At 38.8% G+C, this 24,303-nt stretch overlaps 1 protein-coding gene across 1 annotated transcript; it reads right to left on the bottom strand.

Moving 5' to 3' along the window:
- Nucleotides 1-1,392: 1,392 nt before the first annotated feature.
- Nucleotides 1,393-23,897, bottom strand: CLIC2 (chloride intracellular channel 2). The gene is made up of 6 exons (XM_077887454.1): nucleotides 23,373-23,897; nucleotides 9,753-9,862; nucleotides 9,515-9,640; nucleotides 3,545-3,651; nucleotides 2,715-2,896; nucleotides 1,393-1,948 (listed from the first exon to the last, which is right to left on the bottom strand). The coding sequence occupies exons 1-6, from the start codon at nucleotides 23,403-23,405 to the stop codon at nucleotides 1,787-1,789; spliced, it is 720 nt and encodes a 239-aa protein (XP_077743580.1). The 5' UTR covers nucleotides 23,406-23,897; the 3' UTR covers nucleotides 1,393-1,786.
- Between the last annotated feature and the right edge of the window lie 406 nt (nucleotides 23,898-24,303).

Raw genomic sequence — 24,303 nt, 5'->3', positions numbered from 1 at the left:
AGTCCCAATAGTTAAATTTTCCTTTTGTTTTCTTTGCCTCAGGAAACATATCTAGAAAGAAGTTGCTATGGCTGATGTCAAAGAGGTTACTGCCTGCTTTCTCCTCTAGGATTTTGATGGTTTCAGGTCTCACATTTTGGCCTTTGACCCATTTTAATTTATTTTTGTATATGACGTAAAAAGCGGTCCAGTTTCATTCTTTTGCATGTGGCTGTCCAATTTTCCCAACGTTTGTTGAAGAGACTGTCTTTTTCCCATAGGATATTCTTATCAGCTTGGAAAGATTAATTGACCATGTAGTTTGTGGGCTTATTTCTGGATTTTTAAAATTTATTTTTTATTGGAGTTCAATTTGCCAACATATAGCATAACCCCCAGTGCTCATCCCATCAAGTGCCCCCCTCAGTGCCTGTCACCCAGTCACCCCCACCCCCTGCCCTCCTCCCCTTCCACCACCCCTAGTTCGTTTCCCAGAGTCAGAAGTCTCTCCTGTTCTGTCTCCCTCCCTGATATTTCCCACTCATTTTTTCTCCTTTCCCCTTTATTCCCTTTCACTATTTTTTATATTTCCCAAATGAATGAGACCATATAATGTTTGTCCTTCTCCGATTGTATTTTTGGATTTTTCATTCTGTTCCATTGACCTATGGTATCTTCTGTTTTTTTTTTAAAGATTGTATTTATTTATGAGAGACACACACAGAGAGAGAGAGGCAGAGACCCAGGCAGAGGGAGAAGCAGGCTCCATGCAGGGAGCCCAGCACAGGACTCAGTCCCGGGTCTCCAGGATCACGCCCTGGGCTGAAGGTGGCGCTAAACCGCTGAGCCTCCCGGGCTGCCCAGTATCTTCTGTTTTTGAGGCTGAACTTTGTTTCTCCTTTGAAGGACCAAGTTAAGTCCAGCTTTAGTTTCAGATCTGAGTGATTTCATTTTAACATGTAAATTTGAGTACATATAGTAATAGAACATTTTAAATTCTATACAAATCTTTGTCATTATTCTTTGAGGATAGCATGCTTATCTTTCTATGGACAGGAATAAGACCTTCTGGTCAGTCAAATTTCTTAGTTTCCTTCTTATTTCTGTGGAATAATAGGTCCAATTTACTTTGCAACTTTACCATATATTTGTTTCTGATCTTTTAAAAATTACTATTATGTTATATTTAATGAATACCTGCTTATTTAACAATATACTCTGGTCATGAAGGTCATATTCTCATCTCTGACTATGAGGAAGTCATATTTCTAGGTGTTCAATGCCATTCGAATACCCGTTGGTCTTGATCTCTTTTCAGAGCGGATTTTTAAAATTATTCTTTTAGGATTTGCCTCTCTGATATACTTACTCTTTGATTTTATTACTCATATCAGAAATAAATTCACTCATGTATTAAACTAACAAAAATATAAAATTGTTTTAATGATTTAGATGGAAGTGTTTATAAAGAGCAGTTTATGAGCAATATGTCTTTTGTAACTTTGGCCATCTGTTGAGCTTACACACAACACATTGTAATAATTCAATTAAATAGCAAAAGATCTTGATGCTTTCCATGTGATTTAAGATTGCAGTGGTTATGCCATGGGAATAAAGATTAATTGAATATACAAAGAACTTTAAAATACACAGTGAGAAGATACTTTGGACTGATTAGATACAGAATACACAGCATTCTTGTCATAAGAGAGTCAGAGGAAACAGTATTTTCCATATTCTTGTTTCCAAAAGCCTTTATAATATGATAACAAGTGAAAGGAGAGCTTTTTCTACTAAAAGAGCTGTCCTAACTCTTCTGTTTAGCCACACTTGCGTAGGTATTTTCAATTTCTTTGTCTTCAGGACATGTGTGGGTAAATTCTTCACGGGCATAGGCATTGTGAAGATAGCGCCAGACTCCTGAGAATTCTGCTGGAATGTCAAAGTCACGGTATTTCTTGGCAGCAACCTAAGGTTTTGGGGAAAAAAAGGAAAAAACACGTCATAGTAAAACGCATCAATGACATGCCTAGTATATAGAAACATATCTCAAAAGTCAAGATCATTAAGGACGTGTTATCTACACAAAAATAAACCTAAAGAATCTTGGACTTACTAGTTTAATGTTTTGTTTACAAATGTAGACAAAACAATATGTGTATAATCATATTTATATTTATGCTGTATTTAATTATTAATATGTTTAGAAGAAGAAAGCCCAGAAAAAGTGCAAATATTTCTCCACTAGACTAAGAGTTTGCTCAGGGTCCCAACTGTGTCTTATTTCTTCATGTATTCTGAGTGTCTGGCATAGGATCTGAGACAGAGTAAGTTCTGTTCAATAAGGATTTATTAAATCAATGACTAAACCATCATAAAATTATTACTAGGTCACATTATCATTTGCTAAGATCCAGATACTGTTCTAAGCATTTTACATGCCTTAATTAAATTTTCTCCACAATTCCATGAAATGGGTAATATTATCCTTGTTTTATAGAGAAGACAATGGAAAACACCTTCTAATTTGGGAAGAAAGAAACAAGAAGTTTTTATGATTCCCAGAGAAGATCATTACTGATTTTTCCTCTGAGGAGAAAAAAGAGATATACACTATGCATAATGATGATGACAAAGCTATCATATAACAATCTCACACTAAACAGTCACTGTGTTTCATGCTGGCGACTCCAAAACCCCTCCCAGACCATTCAGTTAGCCCTACAAAGACTTACTTTAATAATGTTCAGTTTGGGTAACAAGCTGCAGTCAGCCAGTGTCAGCTGATCCCCATCCAAGAACAATCTTCTGGAAACTGTGAGTTCCTCGGCACTGTCTGGATCAATTTCATCCAGAAGCGGGGTGTTTAAATAGTCATCCAGACGTTTAAATTCTCTGAGCAGAGATTTTTCAAAATCTGAGATAAAGAAGTCATAGGGTTACCAATAAATATTTTGTCTTCATGACTAAATACATTCTCAATATGCTTTTCACACATGTAGACATCTCTAACCACATACACTGGCCCTTTAAAATCGAAATAGTTAACTAGAACGCTCCACTACCCACTGATAAGACAGGGTCAGATGTTGAATCAAATGATGAGTAAAAATATTTTTGGACTTTTCTTGAGGAGGTGCATTGGGAGGAGAGTCAAAGAAAGAAAAAGTCATTTATGTTATTGTTAAACACAGAAGGGGCAGAAAGTAGAATCTGAGACTAATAGCCCTCATGAATCAGAAGACAGTGGACCTATTCAGGAATGTTTGTGGGCGAGGGTAGATGCTATAGTTTCAGAAATCAGAAAGTTGGGAGGCTGAAATAGAGTCCTGCAGTTAGTTCACTCCTGGCATGTCAGTGCTCTAATTGAGCTTAGTTATTGCCCTATTGAATCTTGGCTTCTAAATTTAATAAGACCTCATGCAAAGGAATTTCAGTGGAGAGGAGAAAGAATCAGAGTGTATTCCCCAATATACTATGTATTCAGGAAAATCCTATTTTACCTGAGACTGTGAGTGTCAGCAAATGTGTGAGAGAAACAGAAATTTAAACAAAAGTATCTCACTCTTATTTGCTTCTTTCTGCGTATTCTTAATGTATGCAGAAAACTTGGCAAAGAGGTTACAGCCCACATCAAAGGACTCCTTGTTCTTGGGACTCAGGTGAGGATACCTTAAAAAGAAACATCACTCCACGATTATTCACACATAACAAATCAGAGACCAAGTGTCCTAGCTTACGCTCTGCTCAGAATGGAGGTTTTGGAAAATTGTGCTGGAAACCAAAGGTCCTGCAAAACTCTCATTGGAAATATGTATTTTTTCTCAATATCAGAATACTGAAGTTTCTAAAGTTTACCGGGAAACTGGTTGTGGAGAATTCAAAGCTCATTAACTTGTATGTAGAAACAATGGTTTAAATGGTGTTAGGTCACCTGTACTTGCTCCTGAAAGCCTATTTGGCAGGATATATATTGGTGGTAATACAATTTCAAAGATAAGTGATAGGAAAACATGGTTTTAAATTATTGTAACTTACATAAAAATGAAGGAATAAACAGGATAGAGAGGATGGAAAAAGGTAGCCAAGCTGGCCTCTCCTTAATACAAACTTGATTTAGCATAATGAAATCAAATGATGTAATAGTGTAATTCCTCACATTAAGAAATTGAATAAGATCATACGATCATGAATTGATGCAGGAAAAGTATTGAATGAAAATCAATTCTCATTCATTAAAAAACAAAAAACAAAAAACAACAAAAAACCCACCAGCCACTAGAAATGGTCAGGTCAAACAGTTATCTTCCTTGATTCCTTTCTGCTCTCCATCCCCATATTTGATCCATTAGCAATTCTAGCCCGCTTACCTTTCAAAATGTACCCCGGGGGAAGTGGGTGGGGGGTGGGCTAGATGGGTGATGGGCATTAAGGAGGACACTGGGTGAGCGCTGGGTGTTGTATGTAAATGACGAATCGCTGAATTCTACTCCTGAAACCAATATTGCACTGTATGTTAACTAACTAGAATTTAAATTAAAAATTTGAACAGAAAACCACACACAGACCCCAAAATGTACCCAGAATCTATCCATTTCTCTCCGCATCTACTGCCTCCTGCCTGGTCCAAAGCTTATACTACTGCAACAGCTTCTTGTCCCCCACACTCCTAGACTATTTTGTACTTGCTACCAGAGCAGTCATGTTAAAAGATAAGTTGTATCATGTCTCTTCCCTACTTAGTACCCTGCAATGTCTCATCTCATCAGACTCGGACCCCAAGTCCTTGCAGTAGGCTATGAGGAATGATGTGATCTGCCCCTGTCTTACCACTCTGCTCTCATTTCCTCCCCCTCTTCCCCACTTATCTCCTTAGTGTTCTTCAAACAGGCCTGACAAGCTCCCACCCCAAAGCATTTTCACTTCATTTACCCTTAAATGGAGTGATTTTCTTCATATATGCACATGACCTGTTCCTCCTCTTCTTTCAGATCTTGTTTTAATATCCCTTCCTAAGTGAGGCCTTCCTCTACCCACCCTAACATTGCAAACTTTCTTCTGTCCTTAACACTTGCTAGTTCCCCCCTTGCTTTGTTTTTTCTTACTATTTATCATCATTTAAAGTACTTTATGTTTTGCTTTTTAATCTTGCTTATTTATTGTCTTCCTCATCTAGAATGTAAGGTCTACTAGGGCACAGTATTTTTGCCTGGTTTAATCACTGATGTGTCCAAAGTGCCTAGAACAGTATTTGACACTTACTAAATATTCAATAAATATTTGTTGAATGGTTAAACTAATTAATTAATTTCCTTAACTTGATAAAATGCACCCATCAAAAGCTTTCAGTAAGCACCATATTAAATGATGATATGTTAGTGCTATTTCCCTTAAAATGAGTACAGGATGAGATTGATCATCATCACTACTCCTCTCCAACATTGTGCTGAATGCACTAACAAATGAGACAAAAACAAACAAAAAAAAAACAAACAAGAAAACAAAAAAAAAACCCAAACATTCTAAATGATGACTTTAGAACCATTTACATTAAATTTAGGAACAAGACAGACACTCATAATTGCTTTTATAGTAGATATTGTTTTCGAGGTCCTAGCAAGTTGAGAAAGACAAAATAAAGCACTAGTACAATTACTGGAAGAAAAGCAACAATATAATTGTATACTTAGAAAACCCAAGAAAATATAGGAAAAATTACTAGAATAAATGATATATTTTGGCAAGGTGGCTAATACAAATCAAACATTAAAAAAATAAGTTATCTATGCTAGCAATAACCAGATAGAAATGGATATTAGAGGAATCCCTGGGGGGCTCAGCGGTTTAGCGCTTGCCTTCGGCCCAGGGTGTGATCCTGGAGTCCCGGGGTTGAGTCCCGCATCGGGCTCCCTGCGTGGAGCCTGCTTCTCCCTCTGCCTGGGTCTCTGCCTCCTCTCTCTCTCTCTCTCTCTCTCCTCTGTCTTTCATGAATAAATAAATAAAATCTTTTAAAAAGAAATGGATATGGGATCCCTGGGTGGTGCAGCGGTTTAGCGCCTGCCTTTGGCCCAGGGCGCGATCCTGGAGACCCGGGATCGAATCCCACATCAGGCTCCCAGTGCATGGAGCCTGCTTCTTCCTCTGCCTGTGTCTCTGCCTGTCTCTCTCACTGTGTGCCTGTCATAAATAAATAAATAAATTAAAAAAAAAATAAAAAAATAAAAAGAAATGGATATTAGTAGCATATTCCATTTACAATAGTGATAAAAGTATTAAATATTTATTTATTGGTCTAATTTTAAAAGATTTTATTTAGTTAGTTGAGAGTGAGAGAGAGAGTGAGAGAGCATGAGTGAGGTGGAGGAGAGACAGAGGGAGAAGCAGACTCTCCACTGAGCAGAAAGCCCAACATAGGGCTGGGTCCCAGGACTCTGGGATCATGACATGAGCCGAAGGCAGGTGCTGAACTGATTGAGCCACCTGGGTGTCCCAAAAGTATTAAATATTTAGAAATAGCTTAATAGAAAAGGTATAGAACCAATATGAAAAAAAACAAGGCAAAATCTTATCAAAGAACATAAGACTGGCACTTAGGTTGATAACCTAATGTGAATCAGTGGATGAACGGGTAAAGGAGATGTGGTGCTTATATACCATGGAATATTATTAATCCATAAAAAGAAGGAAAGTCTGCCATTTGTGACATGAATGGACCTTGAGGACATTATGTTAAGTGAGATAAGTCAGACAGAGAAAGACAAATACTTTATGATCTCACTTATATGTGGAATCTAAAAAGCAAAATAATAGTCTAGAGGCACCTTGGTGGGAGGATTGCAGAGATGTTGTTTAAATGTTAAAAACTTGCAACTAGTAGATAAATAAGCACAGCATAATGATTATACTCAACAAGACTCTATTACAGACTGCAAAGTTGCTAAGAGAAAATCTTAATTGTTCTCACCAAAAAAAAAGAAATAATAATTATGTAATGTGATAGAGATATTCGCTTACACTACAGTGGTAATCATATTACAATATATAAATACCAGATCATGGTTGCACACCTTGAACTTACACAATGTTATATGACAATTTTATCTGAATAAAAATAAATAAAAATTTGATGGTCCCCAAACAAATACACAGATTGTGTTTCTGATGGGAATAACTTGTATCATAAAATGAAGTTTCTTCAAATAGTAATATGAATTCAGTGCAATTTCAATTAAAAACCTAATCTTTTTTTAAAAATTGAGATAAAATTCACATAACATAAAATCATCTAAGCGATTTTATTTTATTTATTTATGAGAGAGAGAGAGAGAGAGAGAGAGAGAGGCAGAGGGAGAAGCAGGCCCCATGCAGGGAGCCTGACGAGGGACTCGATCCCAGGACTCCAGGATCACACCCTGGGCCGAAAGCAGGAGCTAAACCGCTGAGCCACCCAGGAATTCCTCTATTCTGAACTTTTTGAAGAGCCTTCATGCTGTTTTCCAGAGTGGCTCATCAGCTGACATTCCTACTAACAGTGCAATAGGGTTCCCCTTTCTCTGCATCCTGGCCAACACCTGTTGTTTCCTGTGTTGTTAATTTAGCCCCTCTGATAGGTGTGAGGGGATATCTTACTGTGGTTTTGATTTCCATTTCCCTGATGATGAGTGACATTGAACATCTTTTCATGTGTCTGGCTATCTGGATGTCTTCTTTGGAGAAATGTCTGTTCATGTCTTATGCCCATATTTAAGCTGGATTATTTGTTTTTTGGGGTGTTTGCTTTTATAACGTCTTAATTTTTTGAATACTAATCCTTTATCAGATATGTCATTTGCAAATATCTTCTCCCATTCTGTAAGTACCTTTCAGCTTTGTTGATTGTTTCCTTCACTGTGCAAAAGCATTTTATTTTGATGAAGTCCCAATAGTTTATTTTCGCTTTTGTTTCTCTTGCCTCAGGAGACATATCTAGGAAGAAGTTGCTTTGTCTGATGTCAGAGAGGTTACTGCCTGTGTCCTAGGATTTTAATTGTTTCTTGTCTCATAATTAGGTATTTCTGACAATTTTAGTATATTTTTGTCTATGGTATAAGAAAGTGGCCCAATTTGATTCTTATGCTTTTGGCTGTCCAGGTTTCCCAGCACCATGTGTTGAAGAGATCATCTTTTTCCCATTGTATATTCTTTCCTACTTTGTCAAAGATTAATTGGCTGTATAGTCGTGGGTTCATTCCTGGGCTTTCTATTGTTCTTTTTATCTATGTGTCTATTTTTTAAAGCTTTTGTTTACTTGTTCATGAGAGACAGAGAGAGGCAGAGACTAGGGAGAAGCAGGCTCCCTGTGAGAACCAATGTGGACTGGATCCCAGGATCCCAGGATCATGCCCTGAGCCGAAGGACGATACTCAACCACTGAGCCACCCAGGTGTCTCTATGTGTCTATTTTTTTTTTTGAGTTTTCAAATTTCCTTTTTTAAGATTTTCATTTAAAGTCTAGTTAGTTAACATATAGTGTAATATTGGCTTCGGGAGTAAAACTTAGTGATTCATCACTTACATGTATCATCCAGTGCTCATCATAACATGCCCTCCTTAATACCCATCATTTTGTACCAGTACCATACTGTCTTGATCACTACAGCTTTGTGAAATAGCATGAAGTCTGGAACTGTGATGCCTCCAGAAACAGACCTATAAATACAAACTGATGTCATTGGAGGAGAGGGGGTTGGAGATGGGTGAAAATGGGTGAAGGGGAGTGGGAGATATAGGCTTACAGTTATGGAATGAATAAGTCATGGAAATAAAAGGCACAGCATAAGAAATATAAAAAATACTTTGGGGGTGCCTGGGTGGCTCAATCAGATAAACATCCAACTTTTGATTTCAGCTCAGGTCATGATCTCAGGATTGTGAGATCAAGCCCTTGGTGGGACTTCATGCTGAGCACGGAGTCTACTTGGGATTCTCTCTCTCCCCTCTCTCTGCCCCTCCCCCTGCATGCATACTCTCTCTCTAAAATAAATAAGATCTCTTAAAAATACTTTGAAGTGTTACATCTAATGTCCTCGTGTCTTTGAAGTTGAAGGGGAAAGTTTATGCATAATAGATATTATATTTCTCAACTTGCAAGTTTAGAAATCATACTGAATCAAAGGCTATTTCAAAATTGAAGATCTTGTGAGGGCTCTACAATAAAATGAGTTTAAATCCTATCAGTATAAATGCCCCCAACCTTTATTATGGCTGAAATTCCCTGCTTTTTCCAGGTCTCCAAATCTATATTTTGCCCTTTCCTAATATATTACCTACATCTCATAAAGTTTTAATAGATTTAAATATATTAAATAAGTAATTGTGTAGTACAGTTTTGTAGTCATGTAATCATGGGGATCTCTGCAAACATTTCTAGAAAAATAGCAAAAGAGGTTGAACAGTGAAAAAGAGATGTCTAGAAGTAAGAATCTTCAATCTGCAATATAATAGGGCAATAAAATAGATTTTCTCAAGAACAATAACATCATGTATAATGCTGTACCTTGGAGGAGCCAGTGTCTGCTCTAAAAACTCCTCAATTTTAATGAAGTCCGTTTTCAACTCCTTGTTATACACCAGGAAGGGAGGATTGGTACCTGGGGCTAAGTCCTTCAGCTCTTCAGGCTTTCTATGATTATTGAAAATAAGCAGAGTTAGGCTTCTAGATAAAGTACATGTTATACAAACATTGTATTGATGTCTACTGATTTCAATCTTCTGAATGAAACATGTCCTCTTACCTGGTCATGTCAACAGTAGTCACATTGAATTTAACTCCTTTAAGCCAGAGGATCATAAAGAGGCGTTGGCAAAAGGGACAGTTTCCAATACTCTCCCCATCACTTCCAGCCTGTTAAGATAAAGGAAGGCCTCATTCATTCATTTGCTCAAGTACATATTGAGTGCCTACTGGGAAATGAGCCAGTTGCTAGAGACAAAATTGGAAGTCCTTAATCTCATGTAGTCTACTGTCTGTGGGCAGACAGGGATAAATCAAATAAGTTTATTGTATTTTAGATGATAAGGGTAGGAGCAACTGGGTGGCTCAGTCGGTTAAGCGTCTGCCTTCAGCTCAGATCATGATCCCAGAGTCTTGGGATTGAGCCCCACATCGGGGTCCCTGCTCAGTAAGTATCTGCTTCTCCCTTTGCCCTTTGCCCTGCTCTTGTGCTCTCTCCCACTCTCTCAAATAAATAAATAAATAAAATCTTTAAAAAACTTAAGATGACAAGTGTAATGAATACATAATAATGATAGTTGATTTTATATATTACCAGAATTTATAGAACCATTTCCTATTGATGGGCATTTCAGATATTCCAAAATTTTTGCTATGCTAAATAGTTCAGCAGCAATATTTCTAGGCGTATAATTTTTTCCACTTCTGAGACTATATCTATCTTTAGAGTTAATATTCAAAATGAGAATGTTGAAAAAAGAGTAAGTGCATTTTCCATTTTGATAGATCCTGCCAAAATTCCTTCCTGAAAGGCATTTTCCTTTTTTTTTGTATCCTTGTCCCTATTTGCCAACTCCCTTACTCCCCCAAACTGCTATCTTTCTTGATTTGAACTTTAATTATTTTTAATAAATTTATTTATTTATTTTAAATTTATTTTTATTGGTGTTCAATTTGCCAACATATAGAATAACACCCAGTGCTCATTGAAAGGCATTTTCCATATGTTTATTGCTGATTTGATTTCCTTATTTCGTTAAATGTTTGTTCATGACAATCTTACATTTTTCTCTATCAAAGTGATATTTTCCTTATTGATTTGAAAATTCCATTTGTATACTGAAGACATTAATACTTTTTTTAAGAAAGATTTTATTTATTTATTCATGAGAGACAGAGAGAGAGAGAGAGAGGCAGAGACCCAGGCAGAGGGAGAAGCAGGCTCCACGCAGGGAGCCCGACGTGGGACTTGATCCTGGGACCCCGGGGTCACGCCCTGGGCCGAAGGCGGCGCTAAACCGCTGAGCCACCAGGGCTGCTCAACATTAATACTTTTTGATACACGGAGATCCCTGGGTGGCGCAGCAGTTTGGCGCCTGCCTTTGGGCACCAGGAGTATACTGGGACTCTAGCTTATGTAACTTAAGTTTTTAAAAAATAGTTAATAGTTGTTTTAACACCATTCATTTAAAGATCCATATTTTGACCAGCATTACCCTGATGCCAAAACCAAAGTCACTATAGAAAAAGGAAACCACAGGCCAATGTCCCTGATGAACACAGATGCAAAAATCCTCAACAAAATGCTAGCAAATAGCATTCAATAATACATTTAAAGGACAATTCACCATAATCAAATGGGATTTATTACAGAGATGGAAGGATGATTTAAAATTCATAAATCAATCAATGTGATACAGAATATTAACAAAAGAAAGGATAAAAACCATATGATTATCTCAATAGATGCAGAAAAACCTTTTGACAAAATACAACATCCATTCATAATAAAAACTTTCAACAAAGTTGGTTCAAAGGGAACATATGTCAACATAATAAAGGCCATATATGAAAAACCCACAGCTAATATCATACACGATGGTGAAAACTGAAAGCTTTTTCTCTAAGATCAGGAGCAAGACAGGGATGTCCACTCTCACCACTTTTATTCAACATAGTACTGGAAGTCTTAGCTACAGCAATCAAACAAGAAAAACGAAAGGCATCCAAATTGATAAAGAAGAAGTAAAAGTCTCACTATTTGTAGATGACATAAAACTCTATGTGGAAAACCCTACAGACTCCACTAAAAGACTATTAGAACTAATAAATGAATTCAGCAAAGATGCAGTATGCAAAATCAATAAACAGAGATCTGTTGCATTTCTATACACCAGTAATGTAGCAGCAGAAAGAGAAATTAAGAAAACAATCCCATTTACAACTGCATAAAAAACTCTAGCAGGGATGCCTGGGTGGCTCAGTTAGTTAAATGTCCAACTCTTGATCTCAGCTCAGGTCTTGACTTCAGGATCGTCAGTTCAAGCCCTGTGTTGGGCTCCATGCTGGGTGTGGAGCCTACTTTAAAAAATACCTGGGAGTAAATTTCACCAAGGAGGTGCATGACCTGTACTCCGAAAACTATAAGACACTGATGAAAGAAATTAAAGATGACACAAATAAATGGAAAGATATATTGTACTCCTAGATTGGCAGAGTTAATATTGTTAAAATCTGTTAAAATGTCCAATCTACAGATTCAGTGCAATCTCCATCAAATGCTGTGACAAACAATTGGAAAGTTTGCATTGAATTACAGAAAACCCTGAATAACTAAGGCAATCTTGAAAAAGAACAGAGCCACAGGTATCATGCTCCCTGATCTCAAACTACACTACAAGACTATACTAATCAAAACAGTATGGTACTGGCACAAGAATAGACATATAGATCAATGGAACAAAGTAGCCCAGGAAACAAACCCATGCTTGTATGGTCAATTAATCTATGACAAAGGAGGCAAGAATATCCAATGGGGAAAATAGTCTTTCAATAAATGGTGCTGGGAAAACTGGACAGCTACATGCAAAAGAAAGAAACTGGACCACTTTTTCCCCCCACATCATACACAAAAATAAACTCAAAATGGATTAAAGGCCTAAATGTAGGACTAAAATCATAAAATTCTTAAAGGAAAACATAGGCAGTAATCTCTTGGACATAGGCTTTAGCAACATATTTATGGCTATGTCTCCTGAGGCAAGGGAAACAGGCAAAAATAAGCCATTGGGACTACACCAAAATGAAAAGCTTTTGCAGAGCAAAGGAAACTTTGAACAAAAGAAGATGGCAACCTCTTGAATAAGAAAAGATATTTGCAAATGAAGTATCTCATTAGGGGGTAATATCTAAAATATGCTAAGAACTTATGCAGCTGAACACCAAAAATCCCAAATAATCTCATTAAAAATGAAGGCTTGAATAAACATTTCTCCCTCATAATCAGGAAAAGGCCAATCAAACCCACGATGATATATACTCTCACACAAGTCAGAATGGCTATTATCAAAAAGGTAAGAAATAACAACTGTTGCAAAAAAGGGAACCCTCATGCACCTGCAGTGGGAATGTAAATTGGTCTGAGCACTATGGAAAACAGCATGGAAGTTCCTCAAAAAATTAGAAATATGATGTAGTACATAATTCCACTACTGGGCATTTACCTAAAGAAAATGAAAACACTAATTAAAAAAGATAAATGCACCCGCATGTTTATTGCAGCATTATTCACAATAACCAAAATATGGAAGCAACCCAAGTGTCTATCAATAGATGAATGGGATATTACTCAGGCATAAAGAAAGAATGAGACCCTGTCATTTGTGACAATATAAAGGGATCTAGAAGGTATTATGCTAAGTGAAATAAGTAAGACAGAGAAAGACAAATACCATATGATTTCACTTATATGTAGAATCTAAAACATAAAACAGGAAGCAAGCAAAACAACAACAACAACAACAACAAAACAAACAAACCCATCTCTAGATAGAGAGAACAAACTACTGGTTACCAAAGGGGAGGTAAGTGGGGGTGGGCAAAATAGACAAAGAGAATCAAGAGGTACAAACTGCCAGTTATAAAATAAATAAATAATGGAGATGAAAAATCCAGTATTGGGAATATAGTCAATAATATTGTAATAATATGTAATAGTCAATATGTTGTATACATAAAACTAATATAACAATGCATATTACCTATACTTCAATAGTAAGAAAAATCATGGTGAAAAAATAAAGATCCATCTTTTGCTCACTGATTGAAAACAACACACTTTTCTGCTTTGAAATTTTATGTATACTTGAGTTTATCTGTGGCCCCTCTATTCTTCATTCATTCATTCACTCTCCCAATAAATACTTACTGGACAAATAATCATGTTTTTAAAATAGATCAGACATTACATATAATCTATACTGTATATAACAGATATTTAAGAAGTAGTCTCTCAGCTTAACTTACTTTTAAAATGAGGTAAGTTCTTTGAAGGAAGGATGTGCATGTCATGAGAGTGTGTAACAGAGAAACACTATATGGGTTCTGTTAGGGAAGGTTTTTCTGAGGAAATGGCATTTGAACTGAGTTCAAAGAATGAGTAAGTGTTGGGCAGCCCGGGTGGCTCAGCGGTTTGGCGCCACCTTCAGCCCAGGGCCTGATCCGGAAGACCCGGGATCAGGCTTCTGCATCAGGCTCCCTGCATGGAGCCTGCTTCTCCCTCTGCTTGTGTCTCTGCCTCTCTCTCTCATAAATAAATAAAATATTTAAAAAGAATAAGTGTTAAATATGTGAATAGGCACAACGAAGGTGTTCTAAACAGCAAATAGCATGTCCAAAAGCCTTGCAACATGCTTGAGCAATGGCATTATAAGGAACTGAAAGAAGGTCAATATGGCTGGGATTCAGAGGGTGAGTGAGGGCAAAGAAAAATTCAATAAATTGAGCTACGTGAAAGCTGCAATGTGGTTTTCTGTGGTTTGAAAGGAACTATTAAGAAAATGAAAAATGTTTGTATCCAAAATATATAAAATATACTAGTAAATAGCTCCTAACAACTCCATGACAAACCATCCAACTTAAAAAGAGGTAAGAGATTCAAACACTCTATGAAAGAGATGCAGATGGTAAATGACACAAAAAGATGCTCAACATCATTAGTCAACAGGAAAATGAAAATCAAAAGCACAACAAGATACCAGTACACACACATTGGCATAGCTGAAATTTAGAAGACTGACCATACCAAGTATTGCCGAGTATTCCAGGAGCAACTGGAACCGATACACCGCGGTTAAGAGTCTAAAACGGTACCAATGGTTTATAAAGAGTTTGTCAAAGTTCAAAATGTACCTAACATCTGACTCATTAATTCTAATACTAGGTATTGGCCCCAAAGAGGTAAAGACATATGCCCAGAGAAAGACTTGCACATAAACGTTTATTCATAGTAGCCAAAAACCTGGAAACAACCCGAATGTCCTCCAGTGGGTAGATAGATAAATATGGTACATCGATATAATGGAACACTTCAGCAATAAAAAAGAATGAGAGATTGATGTACATAACAATACGGGAAATCTTAAAATTATTATGCTGAGTGAAAGAAGCCAGACAAACAAAGGTACATACTGTATGATTCAATCTATAGAAAATCTTAGAAAACACAAACTGATCTATCCTGTCAGAATACAGGTCAGTGATTTCTTCGCAGGGAGTAGTGGGATATAGTGGGGAAGACTGATTACAAAGAGACACAAAGGAACTTTCTAAAGTAATAGAAATGTTCTGTATTTTGATTGGGGCAGTGGTTACATGTGTGTAAACATACGTCAAAAGACTGGGTGACGGGGGCACTGAGGGGGGCACTTGACGGATGAGCACTGGGTGTTATACTATACGTTGGCAAATCGAACTCCAATTAAAAAAATGTACAAAAAAGTGTCACTGGATTGTGCAATTAAAATAGGTACTTCAAAAAAAAAAAATAGGTACTTCAGGGATCCCTGGGTGGCACAGCGGTTTGGCGCCTGCCTTTGGCCCAGGGCGCGATCCTGGAGACCCGGGATCGAATCCCACGTCGGGCTCCCGGTGCATGGAGCCTGCTTCTCCCTCTGCCTGTGTCTCTGCCTCTCTCTCTCTCTGTGACTATCATAAATAAATAAAAAATTAAAAAAATAAAATAGGTACTTCTTATTCTATGTGAATCATACATCAATAAAGTAAATTGGAATGTAAAAATCCAAAAAGTAGAACAATCCTCCCCCCAAATAATGATGTTATGCAGGCATGGTAGAGGTTGTAGTGACAAGGTTAGGGTGTGACCATGGAAAGGGAAGAACAAGATCAGCGGAAGGGAAGCAGTCAAGGATCTGAGAGGCCAGAGTACTGGAACTTTCATCTCTGTAGATATTAAACTCACCAAGAATTTTGATAGGAATAGTGTTCGAGAGAGTGAAAATTATCCAGAAGCTAAAATTCCTCAAGAAATAGGGGAGAATGGCCTGGTGTTTGGAAGACTTTTTTTTTTCTTTTTCTGGAAGACTTATAATGAGGAAAGGTAGTGCGTGGTTTAGTCTGATTTTATGATACTCAACATGGGTATTTCTTTGGATGGGGGAAGGAGAATGGTCTGGAAAGAGGCATGTGGAGGCAAGGATACCTAATGGATATGGACCTCACTTCCAGGCTCAGTGGTGAGAAGAATGAGGAAGAAAAGGTAGCCACTTCTTGAGAGGGCTATGGCTGATACACTGTCTTCGTGAGAAATCCAGGTTTTAGACACTTCAAAATCAGCATGTCCCAAACTGAATTCCTTCCTTTTTCTTTAGTGCACTCACGGACCTACTCGTTCTTTAGGGCTCCTAATCTTGTGAATGACACTGCTATCTGCTGCGGACTGAACTGTATTCCCCCCAGATTCATATTTTGAAACCCTAACCTTCAATATGATAGTATTTGGAGGCAAAGCCTTTGAGAGGTAATTAGGTTGAGGCCACGAGGATGGGACCCTCATGATAAGATTAAGGCCTTTATAAGAAGAGACCAGGAAGCTTTCTCTCTCCTCTCCTCCCCCTTCTCTCTGCCACCCACTATGCAAGGACACTGAGCAAGCAATCACCTGTAAGCCAGGAACAGAGTGCTTACAAGAACCTGACCATGATGGCACTTTGATCTTGAACATGCAGCCTGTACAACTTTGGGAAGATAAATATCTGTTGTTTAAGCCACCGCATCGATGGCATTTCGTTATGGCAGCCTGAGCACACAAGACAGTACCTACTAAGTTGCCTAAATTAGAAAATTGACAATAAGCCTTATGCTTCACTCCCAAATTATTATTTTTTAAAAGATTCTTATTTATTTGAGAGAGAGAGAGCGAGCACGTAAGAGGGAGAGAGCACGAGGGAGGAGGAGGGGGGAGAGAGAGAAGCAGATACTTAGCCGACTGAGCCACCCACCCGCCCCTTCACTCCCAAATTAAATCCAACACTAATTCTTGTCCGTTTTACCTATAAATATCTCCAAATAAGTTTAGTTCTTTCATTTTCCATGGCTATTACATTATTCATTCATTTAATATTTATTTGATGCTTGCTATCTGTCCAACACTGTTACCTACTAGCTACCCAAGTCCAAGCCATGAGCATGTCTCATCTGTTGGACCTGTTTGTTTGTTTGCTTTTGCTTCAGTCTACAGAAGAAAGTAAAGGACACTTCACCCTAAAGCTGCTCTGATCCGTGATTCCTAACAATATCAAAGTCCCAGAAGCCTTGGGCATAATCCTAATTTTTTTGGCAAATTTTCCTTTCCCTGGCAATGGGTACAAGAGAGGAAATGATGGTTACGGTTGTTCTTTTGTGATGTCAGGGAGTGAAGAGCTATGGGAAGAGGCACCCAACTTTGGCAGCTGTGTTTCCTTTGTAACAGAAGTCAAACTAGGGATCCAATCAGAACTGGGCCTAGTGAGTAGAAACACCATTATGGGTGGGAGGCAGGAAGAAGAATGGAGTCTGAGAATAGATACAGCAGGAAGGGTGGATCGCCTTTGGCAAAAGGAAAGGCAAAACATTGAGATGTGGGGGAAATGCAGTCAAGTTTTACAGGAAAACCGTTTTTTCCCCCTGTTTACAATACGCTGATTTAAAGTGCCATCACAGAAAATTTTAGGATGTAAATGCTCTAGCCTCATTGATGAACTACCAACTCTTAAGTATATTTAGCTGGCAAGGACAGGATGTGGTCATTCACAAAAGCAATTTTTTCTCTGTATGTCTGTGATCTAAGTTTCTAAACATGAAAAATAATAATAGCCACCATATTTGACTTTTATTAAATGTCTACTAGTTAACAACTACAGTGCTTTACATATTTATTTATTTTTTGATCCACACAGTGAAGATGATCCCATGAGGTAGGTTCTGTTAACATTCTTGTTTTAATGAAAGACTCCTAACTCTGGGAAACGAACTAGGGGTGGTGGAAGGGGAGGTGGGCAGGGGGTGGGGGTGACTGGGTGACGGGCACTGAGGGGAGCACTTGACGGGATGAGCACTGGGTGTTATGCTATATGTTGGCAAATTGAACTCCAATAAAAAATAAATTTATAAAACAAATTCTTGTTTTACAGATGAGGAAACTGAGGATCAGAGAAACTGACTTGTTAAAATACACTCAGCTAGTCAACAGCTGATGACCTATATACTCGTCTCCTGTAGCAAGTCCAGGACTGTGTACTCCAAAACCCAAACCCTTAAACAACGTTTTCTCCCATCTAATAATTTTGTTGGATTTTTAGAAATTGATCTGCTTTTATGATAGTCTTTATGATAGTTTTAAGAGGGTTTGAAATTGGTCTGAAAATTAAGAGAAAAGTATAATCTCTTATTTCTTTTCCACATAGAGAAAATATTTTCGTGTTGTTAGGGTTAGGGTATGTGCCTGTATTTTGCCATTCAGAGACCTCTCCAGAGAATAGAATCCCAGACTTCTGTTGGGGTTAGGGTTAGGGTTGGGGGTTAGGTTAGGGCTTGAGTATGTGCCTAGTATTTTGCTGTTCAAAGATATCATCAGAAGGTTAGGGTTATGGTGAGTTTTAGGGTTAGGGATTGACGTTAGGGGTTATGGGTTATGGATTAGGGTTAGGGTGTGTGCCAGGTATCCTGTCATTCAGACACCTCTTCTAAGAATACAGTTCCCGGGATTTCTCATCATTGCAGCCATCCCAAGAGCGGGCCTAGCTGGGACACTCCTCCACCGACTGGCCCCACCTCTCCCCCATCCCCAGTCAGGCTGTAAGGGGCGGGGAGATGGCCTGTCTCGTGCCTTTTTCAATTTCCATACCTGATTCCCAATCACCCATGTTGAGCTCTGGACAGCTTGGGCTCACCGGTAACTGAGGGCTCTGGTGTCCTAGGCCTGCAAGCCTGGAAGACTTTGACCTCCATAGCCCTTCCCTGTTTCTCCAGCCCCAAACTTGTACCTCCCACTAGATCCCAGGGAATGAGACAGAGATGCCAAAACCAGCCTCTTGGTTAGAAAAGAAAAGCAGCATACACACAAAATACCAGAACACCAGTCCACACTCTGCCCAGCCGCTAGTGTGCCCCACCTGCTCATCAGGTCACAGCCCCTGCACCTCACCTGCCCCGTCCATGCCTGCCAGGCCCCCAGCCACTCAGGCCAGGGCAGCCCCTGATTCCTGACCCCCGGCAGGAGGCTTCAGGACCTCCCCTCCCTGTTTCCTTTAACACCTACTGAGGACTTTCATTTAGACATGGCTTCAACCTGCAAAACTCCTCTACCAGTTTTTAGGTTATTTAAAAAAAAAAAAGAAAAAATAGGATAAAACAAGAAAAGAGAAGTATGACAGCAGCTAGGCAGGTATGGGAAGCAGCAGGGACAGGCAGGACCGACCCCTAGCTAACTTGGCCCTCACACTTCTGCTGGGATGAGAATAAACATGGCAACCTTCTATCAAGCTGAGGCAGGGAGGGGATTTGGGGTTCTAAATACTTTTTATTTTTTTATTTTTAAAAAAGGTTTTATTTATTTATTCATGAGAGACACACACACACACAGAAAGGCAGAGACACAGGCAGAGGGAGAAGCAGGCTCCATGCAGGAAGCCAGATGTGGGACTCGATCCCAGGACTCCAGGATCACGCCCTGGGTCACAGGTAGACGCTCAACCACTGAGCCACCCAGGCGTCCCCTAAATACTCTTTAAATATATATTCAATAGATTTTTCTGTTTTTACCTGTACCTTCACACCCATTTTCAGAAATACTACCAATTCTTTTTTTTTTAAGAGAGAGAGAATGAGAGAGGGAGGGAAGGAGGGAGGAGAAGGGAAGGGAGAGAGAGAAACTTAAGCAGGCTCCACACCCAGTGTTGAGCCCAACACTGGGCTCAATCTCACAACTCTGAGACCATGACCTGAACCGAAATCAAGAGTCAGAGTCAGACACTTAACCAACTGAGCCACTCAGGTGCTCCAATACTACCAATTCTTGCATGTTTACGGCCATCTCTAGGAAAACTAGGCTGCTTCTCAGCTTATCTTTCTTTTTTCCTTTATTATTATCTTTAAAGATCTTATTTATTTATTCACGAGAGACACAGAGAGAGAGAGAGAGGCAGAGAACAGGCACAGGGAGAAGCAGGCTCCCTGTGGGAAGCCCCATGTGGGACTCGATCCCGGGACCCCGGGGTCACGACCTGAGCCAAAGGCAGACGCTCAAACCACTGAGCCACCGGGTGCCCTGCTTCTCAGCTTTTTAAATCCTATGTTCAGTAAGCCACTTCCTCAGATCAAGGGTTAGGGTTAGGGCATGTCCCTGGAATTTTGCAGTTCAGGAACTCACCAGAGAATCTAACCCCAGACTTCTCCTGGGCTTAGGTGTTATGGTTAGAGTATGTGCCTGGTATTTTGAAGTTCAGAGACCTCTCCAGAGTGTTACGCTTAGTGTTAGGGTTACAGTTAGGGTCAATTTTAGGGACTAGGTTTACTGGGTTAGTGGTTATGGGTTAGGGTTAGGATTTGAGTTGGGGTATGTACCTGGTATTTTCAGTTCAGAGACCTCTCCAGAGGGTTATGGTTATGGTTAGTGGTTAGGAGCTTCGGGTTAGGGGTTAGGGTTTAAGGTATGAGGTGAAATGGCTTTGACAAATTCAGAATTTTGGCTCAAATGTTCAGTTCTATAACTTTATGTAAAGATCTACTAAAACTTCATTTTAGTGTGTTTGGTAGAAAACACACAATCTGTTTAACAATGAACAACAAACCAGTAAGATAGAGTCTGCATTTAGAGAAAATAAAATGTATGTTAGAAAATATGGGCAGCCTGGGTGGCTCAGCGGTGTAGCGCCGCCTTCGGTCCAGGGTGTGATCCTAGAGACCCAGGATCGAGTCCCATGTCGGGTTCCCTGCACGGAAACCTGCTTCTCCCTCTGCCTGTATCTCTGCCTTTCTCTCTCCGTGTGTCTCTCATGGATGAATAAATACAATCTTAAAAAATACTTTGATTTTAGTTCATGGTTAAAAATCTTGCCCAAGGCATTCAGAGCTGAAAGGCAATGTTTTCACGGGCTACATTAAAACACGTAGGTAGTGTGATATGAATTCTTAATTGTAACAGGAAAATGCTTAATCTCCTATAGGTATCCCATCCGTGATATGGGGAAGAAGTTGTGGTAGGGTTTCTAGGCCACAGCCAGGGGTAGCTGAGGAAATCACAGATTCCTTTCATCTTTAGAAAGAAACTGCATGATCTATAATGAGATACCATAGATAAAGAGCAGAGCTTTTTAAACTTACTCATTAACATTTTTCATTCCTCTCAATCCTTATGCCCTACCTCTGTATCTTCTGTGAAACTTGTGGAGCTCTGCGGAACACACCTTAAAGCAAAACAGAATAAAAACCTGGACCAGATGATCCTCAACGTTCTTCTAGAAAATCTGTGATTTGTATCAATGTTATTAGATAAGCTTATATCTAAAGGATTCCATCTGATGAAATTCTGGAAAATTCACTAAAAAGAGTTTGCCAATAAGATTAAACATAACTATTTTAAAAAATTGGAATTCTAACCTTGCCATTCACTGGCTATGTGACCCTGGACAAAGTTACTTAGATACTCTTTGCTTTACTTTCTGTATCTATAATATAAGGTTAATAATAAACCTCTTAACACAATGCCTGCCATATAGTAAGTACTCAATAAACGATTAGTTATTTTAACTTGAAAGTTATTACTTAACCAAACATTTGTTCATCCAATGTATGATTCACTAACTTCTCCTGTCCAGATTAGTACCCAAATATGGGAATTCTATGAAGATTGACTTATGTAGATCAATGCCAACAACTAGTTAGGGGAGTTGGATTGGATTAAATGAGTAGTTTAGACTAAAAGAACACTTTAGTTGCCCTATGAAGAGACATTACCCGTGGTTTGAAATTGGTAGATGTGAAAAGCCAATTAGGAAATTAAGGCTAATTTATATTGTGTCTGAGCAGTCACATATTTTGCTAAAATCCAGAGATAAGAGAAGTAGCTCTTATGCCCCATACTCCAACACTTACTTGGATTATTTTGCAATGCAGGAATTCAAGGATCACTCTCCTATAGTTTGGAAAAGGCGGTTGATTATGCCCTTTGTGTATATATGTGACCAGTTGCAAATATTTTTAAATGATTGTGAAAGTCTTACTTTGGCTAACAGATGTTTAAACTAGCATTTGGTAGACATACTTTATTTTATGTCTTTGTAAGTCATCAATAGACATCTAGTTTTAGAGGCAAGTAACAAACTTTATTGCCTTTGCTTGCTTATCTAGAGATGAGAACAACAATATGACTATAATGACAAGTCTACTACCATTACTCCTACTCATGATACTACTCCTTTTAGTACTAATAATGTAAGGTGTTAGGACTAAATGAGGTAATATATGTAAATATGAGTACTACAGGTGAAGTGTTCAGAAAAAAAGCCAAACATGATATGAGAGTTTGCTATGATTATTATTATCCTGGATACTTGTAACAGTCAAGGAAAATATAGAGAAAAAATAGTCAATCTAAGCAAAGTTTAAGGAAACTGTAATTTATACTTAGAATAACTTATACAGAATTATTATTTTTCTTGATGAGTTAATTTAGAAACACATGTTCCTTGCTCCTGCCTTAGGGGTTTTCCAAAGGGCTTTTCTGAAAAGTCAAGGCATTACCAAAAACCCCAAGGCAGACTATAAAGAGGAAACGCAAAATTCTAAATGCCTCCTCCTCACACAGACTCCTCACACAGACTCCTGGCTGTTTTCTCCCATAGTGTCCATGTGACTACACTGTGATCTTCATCTATTATGGGAGAATTTTAGAAAGCTCGATCTGGGCTATGTGTGGGATTGGGGCTCTCAGCCCATACTTTCCCCATTTAGGCCTTACAAAACCCATCCCATAAAACACAGATTGCAAGAGCTAGAAAGCCCTTAAGGATCATTTTGTCAGTCTCCTACATTGTACAGATGAAGAAACAAAGGTCCAGATGGAGGGAGAGATTTGTCCAGAGTTACATAGGAAGCCACCAAGAATATAACTTGGTTGTTCTGTCTAACCAACCAGTCCAGTGCTCTTTCCACAATAGCTCTTTGCCTTTTTATACTAATGTGTTTTCTTATTATCATGTAGCAGCCAGGCATATGTCGAGTACTGAGAGGAAGAATATAATGACAAAATAATTTATCTCTAGCCCAAATATTGACGTCTTTTTAGAATCTGAGGTCCAATGTCAAGAAATAATACATATGCCGTTATTTTAGCTAGAAAACTTACCTTCACAAAAAGTTCAATTTCAGGATCTGCCATCTTTCTGTTTTTACTGCCAGTTGTCAGCCCTCTGCCTCCTGCAGAGTTCACCGTACTTGTGGACTCTTTTCTTCCACTTTTATCCAAAGGCTCAGATAAAGTTCGTGCTTTAAGAGGAGAGTCCAGCTTGTAGTAGACTGAGTCAGAGCTGGGGCCAGTCTCTCTTCTCAAGAGGTGGGGTGCAGAGAATTCTAGATGCTTGAGAGCAGCTCTCGAACTTGTTTTCCTTCTTCCTCTTGACTTAACATTTGAATCAAGGAGGAGCTGAAGGGGTGTGTGTAAACTGGCTGGCTACAAAGGTGGGGGTGTTTCCAGAAAGACTTCAATGCCATGAGTCAGCATAGGAAAAACACATACACACAAATACACACATGCAGTGCTGGCTTCTATATATCAAGCAGACCAGATGTTCTCTAGAGCCTCCCTTTGAGTCCTGGGCTGTATGCCCAGAAAATGGCCTCTTATTGCTGTTCCTGTAAACTGACAGCAGTAAAAAGCTTTTCCAGGAAAAGGGCCAGAAATGACTTGGGTTGTATCATTGAAAAGGATGTTTATCTAATGATATTGTCTAAAAGGGGGTTAAAAAAACTTCACTTCATCAAATGTCTCCACCCCCCAATTCTACTGCTCACACAGCCAAATTTCCCTTCCGGATTATAACTTTCACTTCTCTTCTATAACCAGGGAATGTTTGCTGCGTTGGTTGAGTCCAGGGGGCGTCCTTTGCTTGTCTCATCTCATTCTTACTTCTGGGAAATCTGCACTGGGACGGATAACTTCCTAGTTTTGGTATCTGTACCAGGAACCACAAGCAGTTCTGTATCTCTGCTTGTCAGCCCTGGGAGAAGCAAGAAAATATCCAAACTGACACCTGGTGTCTGCACTTTTTCTGCCAGTT

This window comes from Canis aureus, chromosome X (assembly GCF_053574225.1).
Source record: "Canis aureus isolate CA01 chromosome X, VMU_Caureus_v.1.0, whole genome shotgun sequence".
Taxonomy (NCBI): Eukaryota; Metazoa; Chordata; class Mammalia; order Carnivora; family Canidae; genus Canis; species Canis aureus.
The sequence above is the reverse complement of the archived record's forward strand: the minus strand, read 5'-3'. Positions and strand labels throughout refer to the sequence as shown.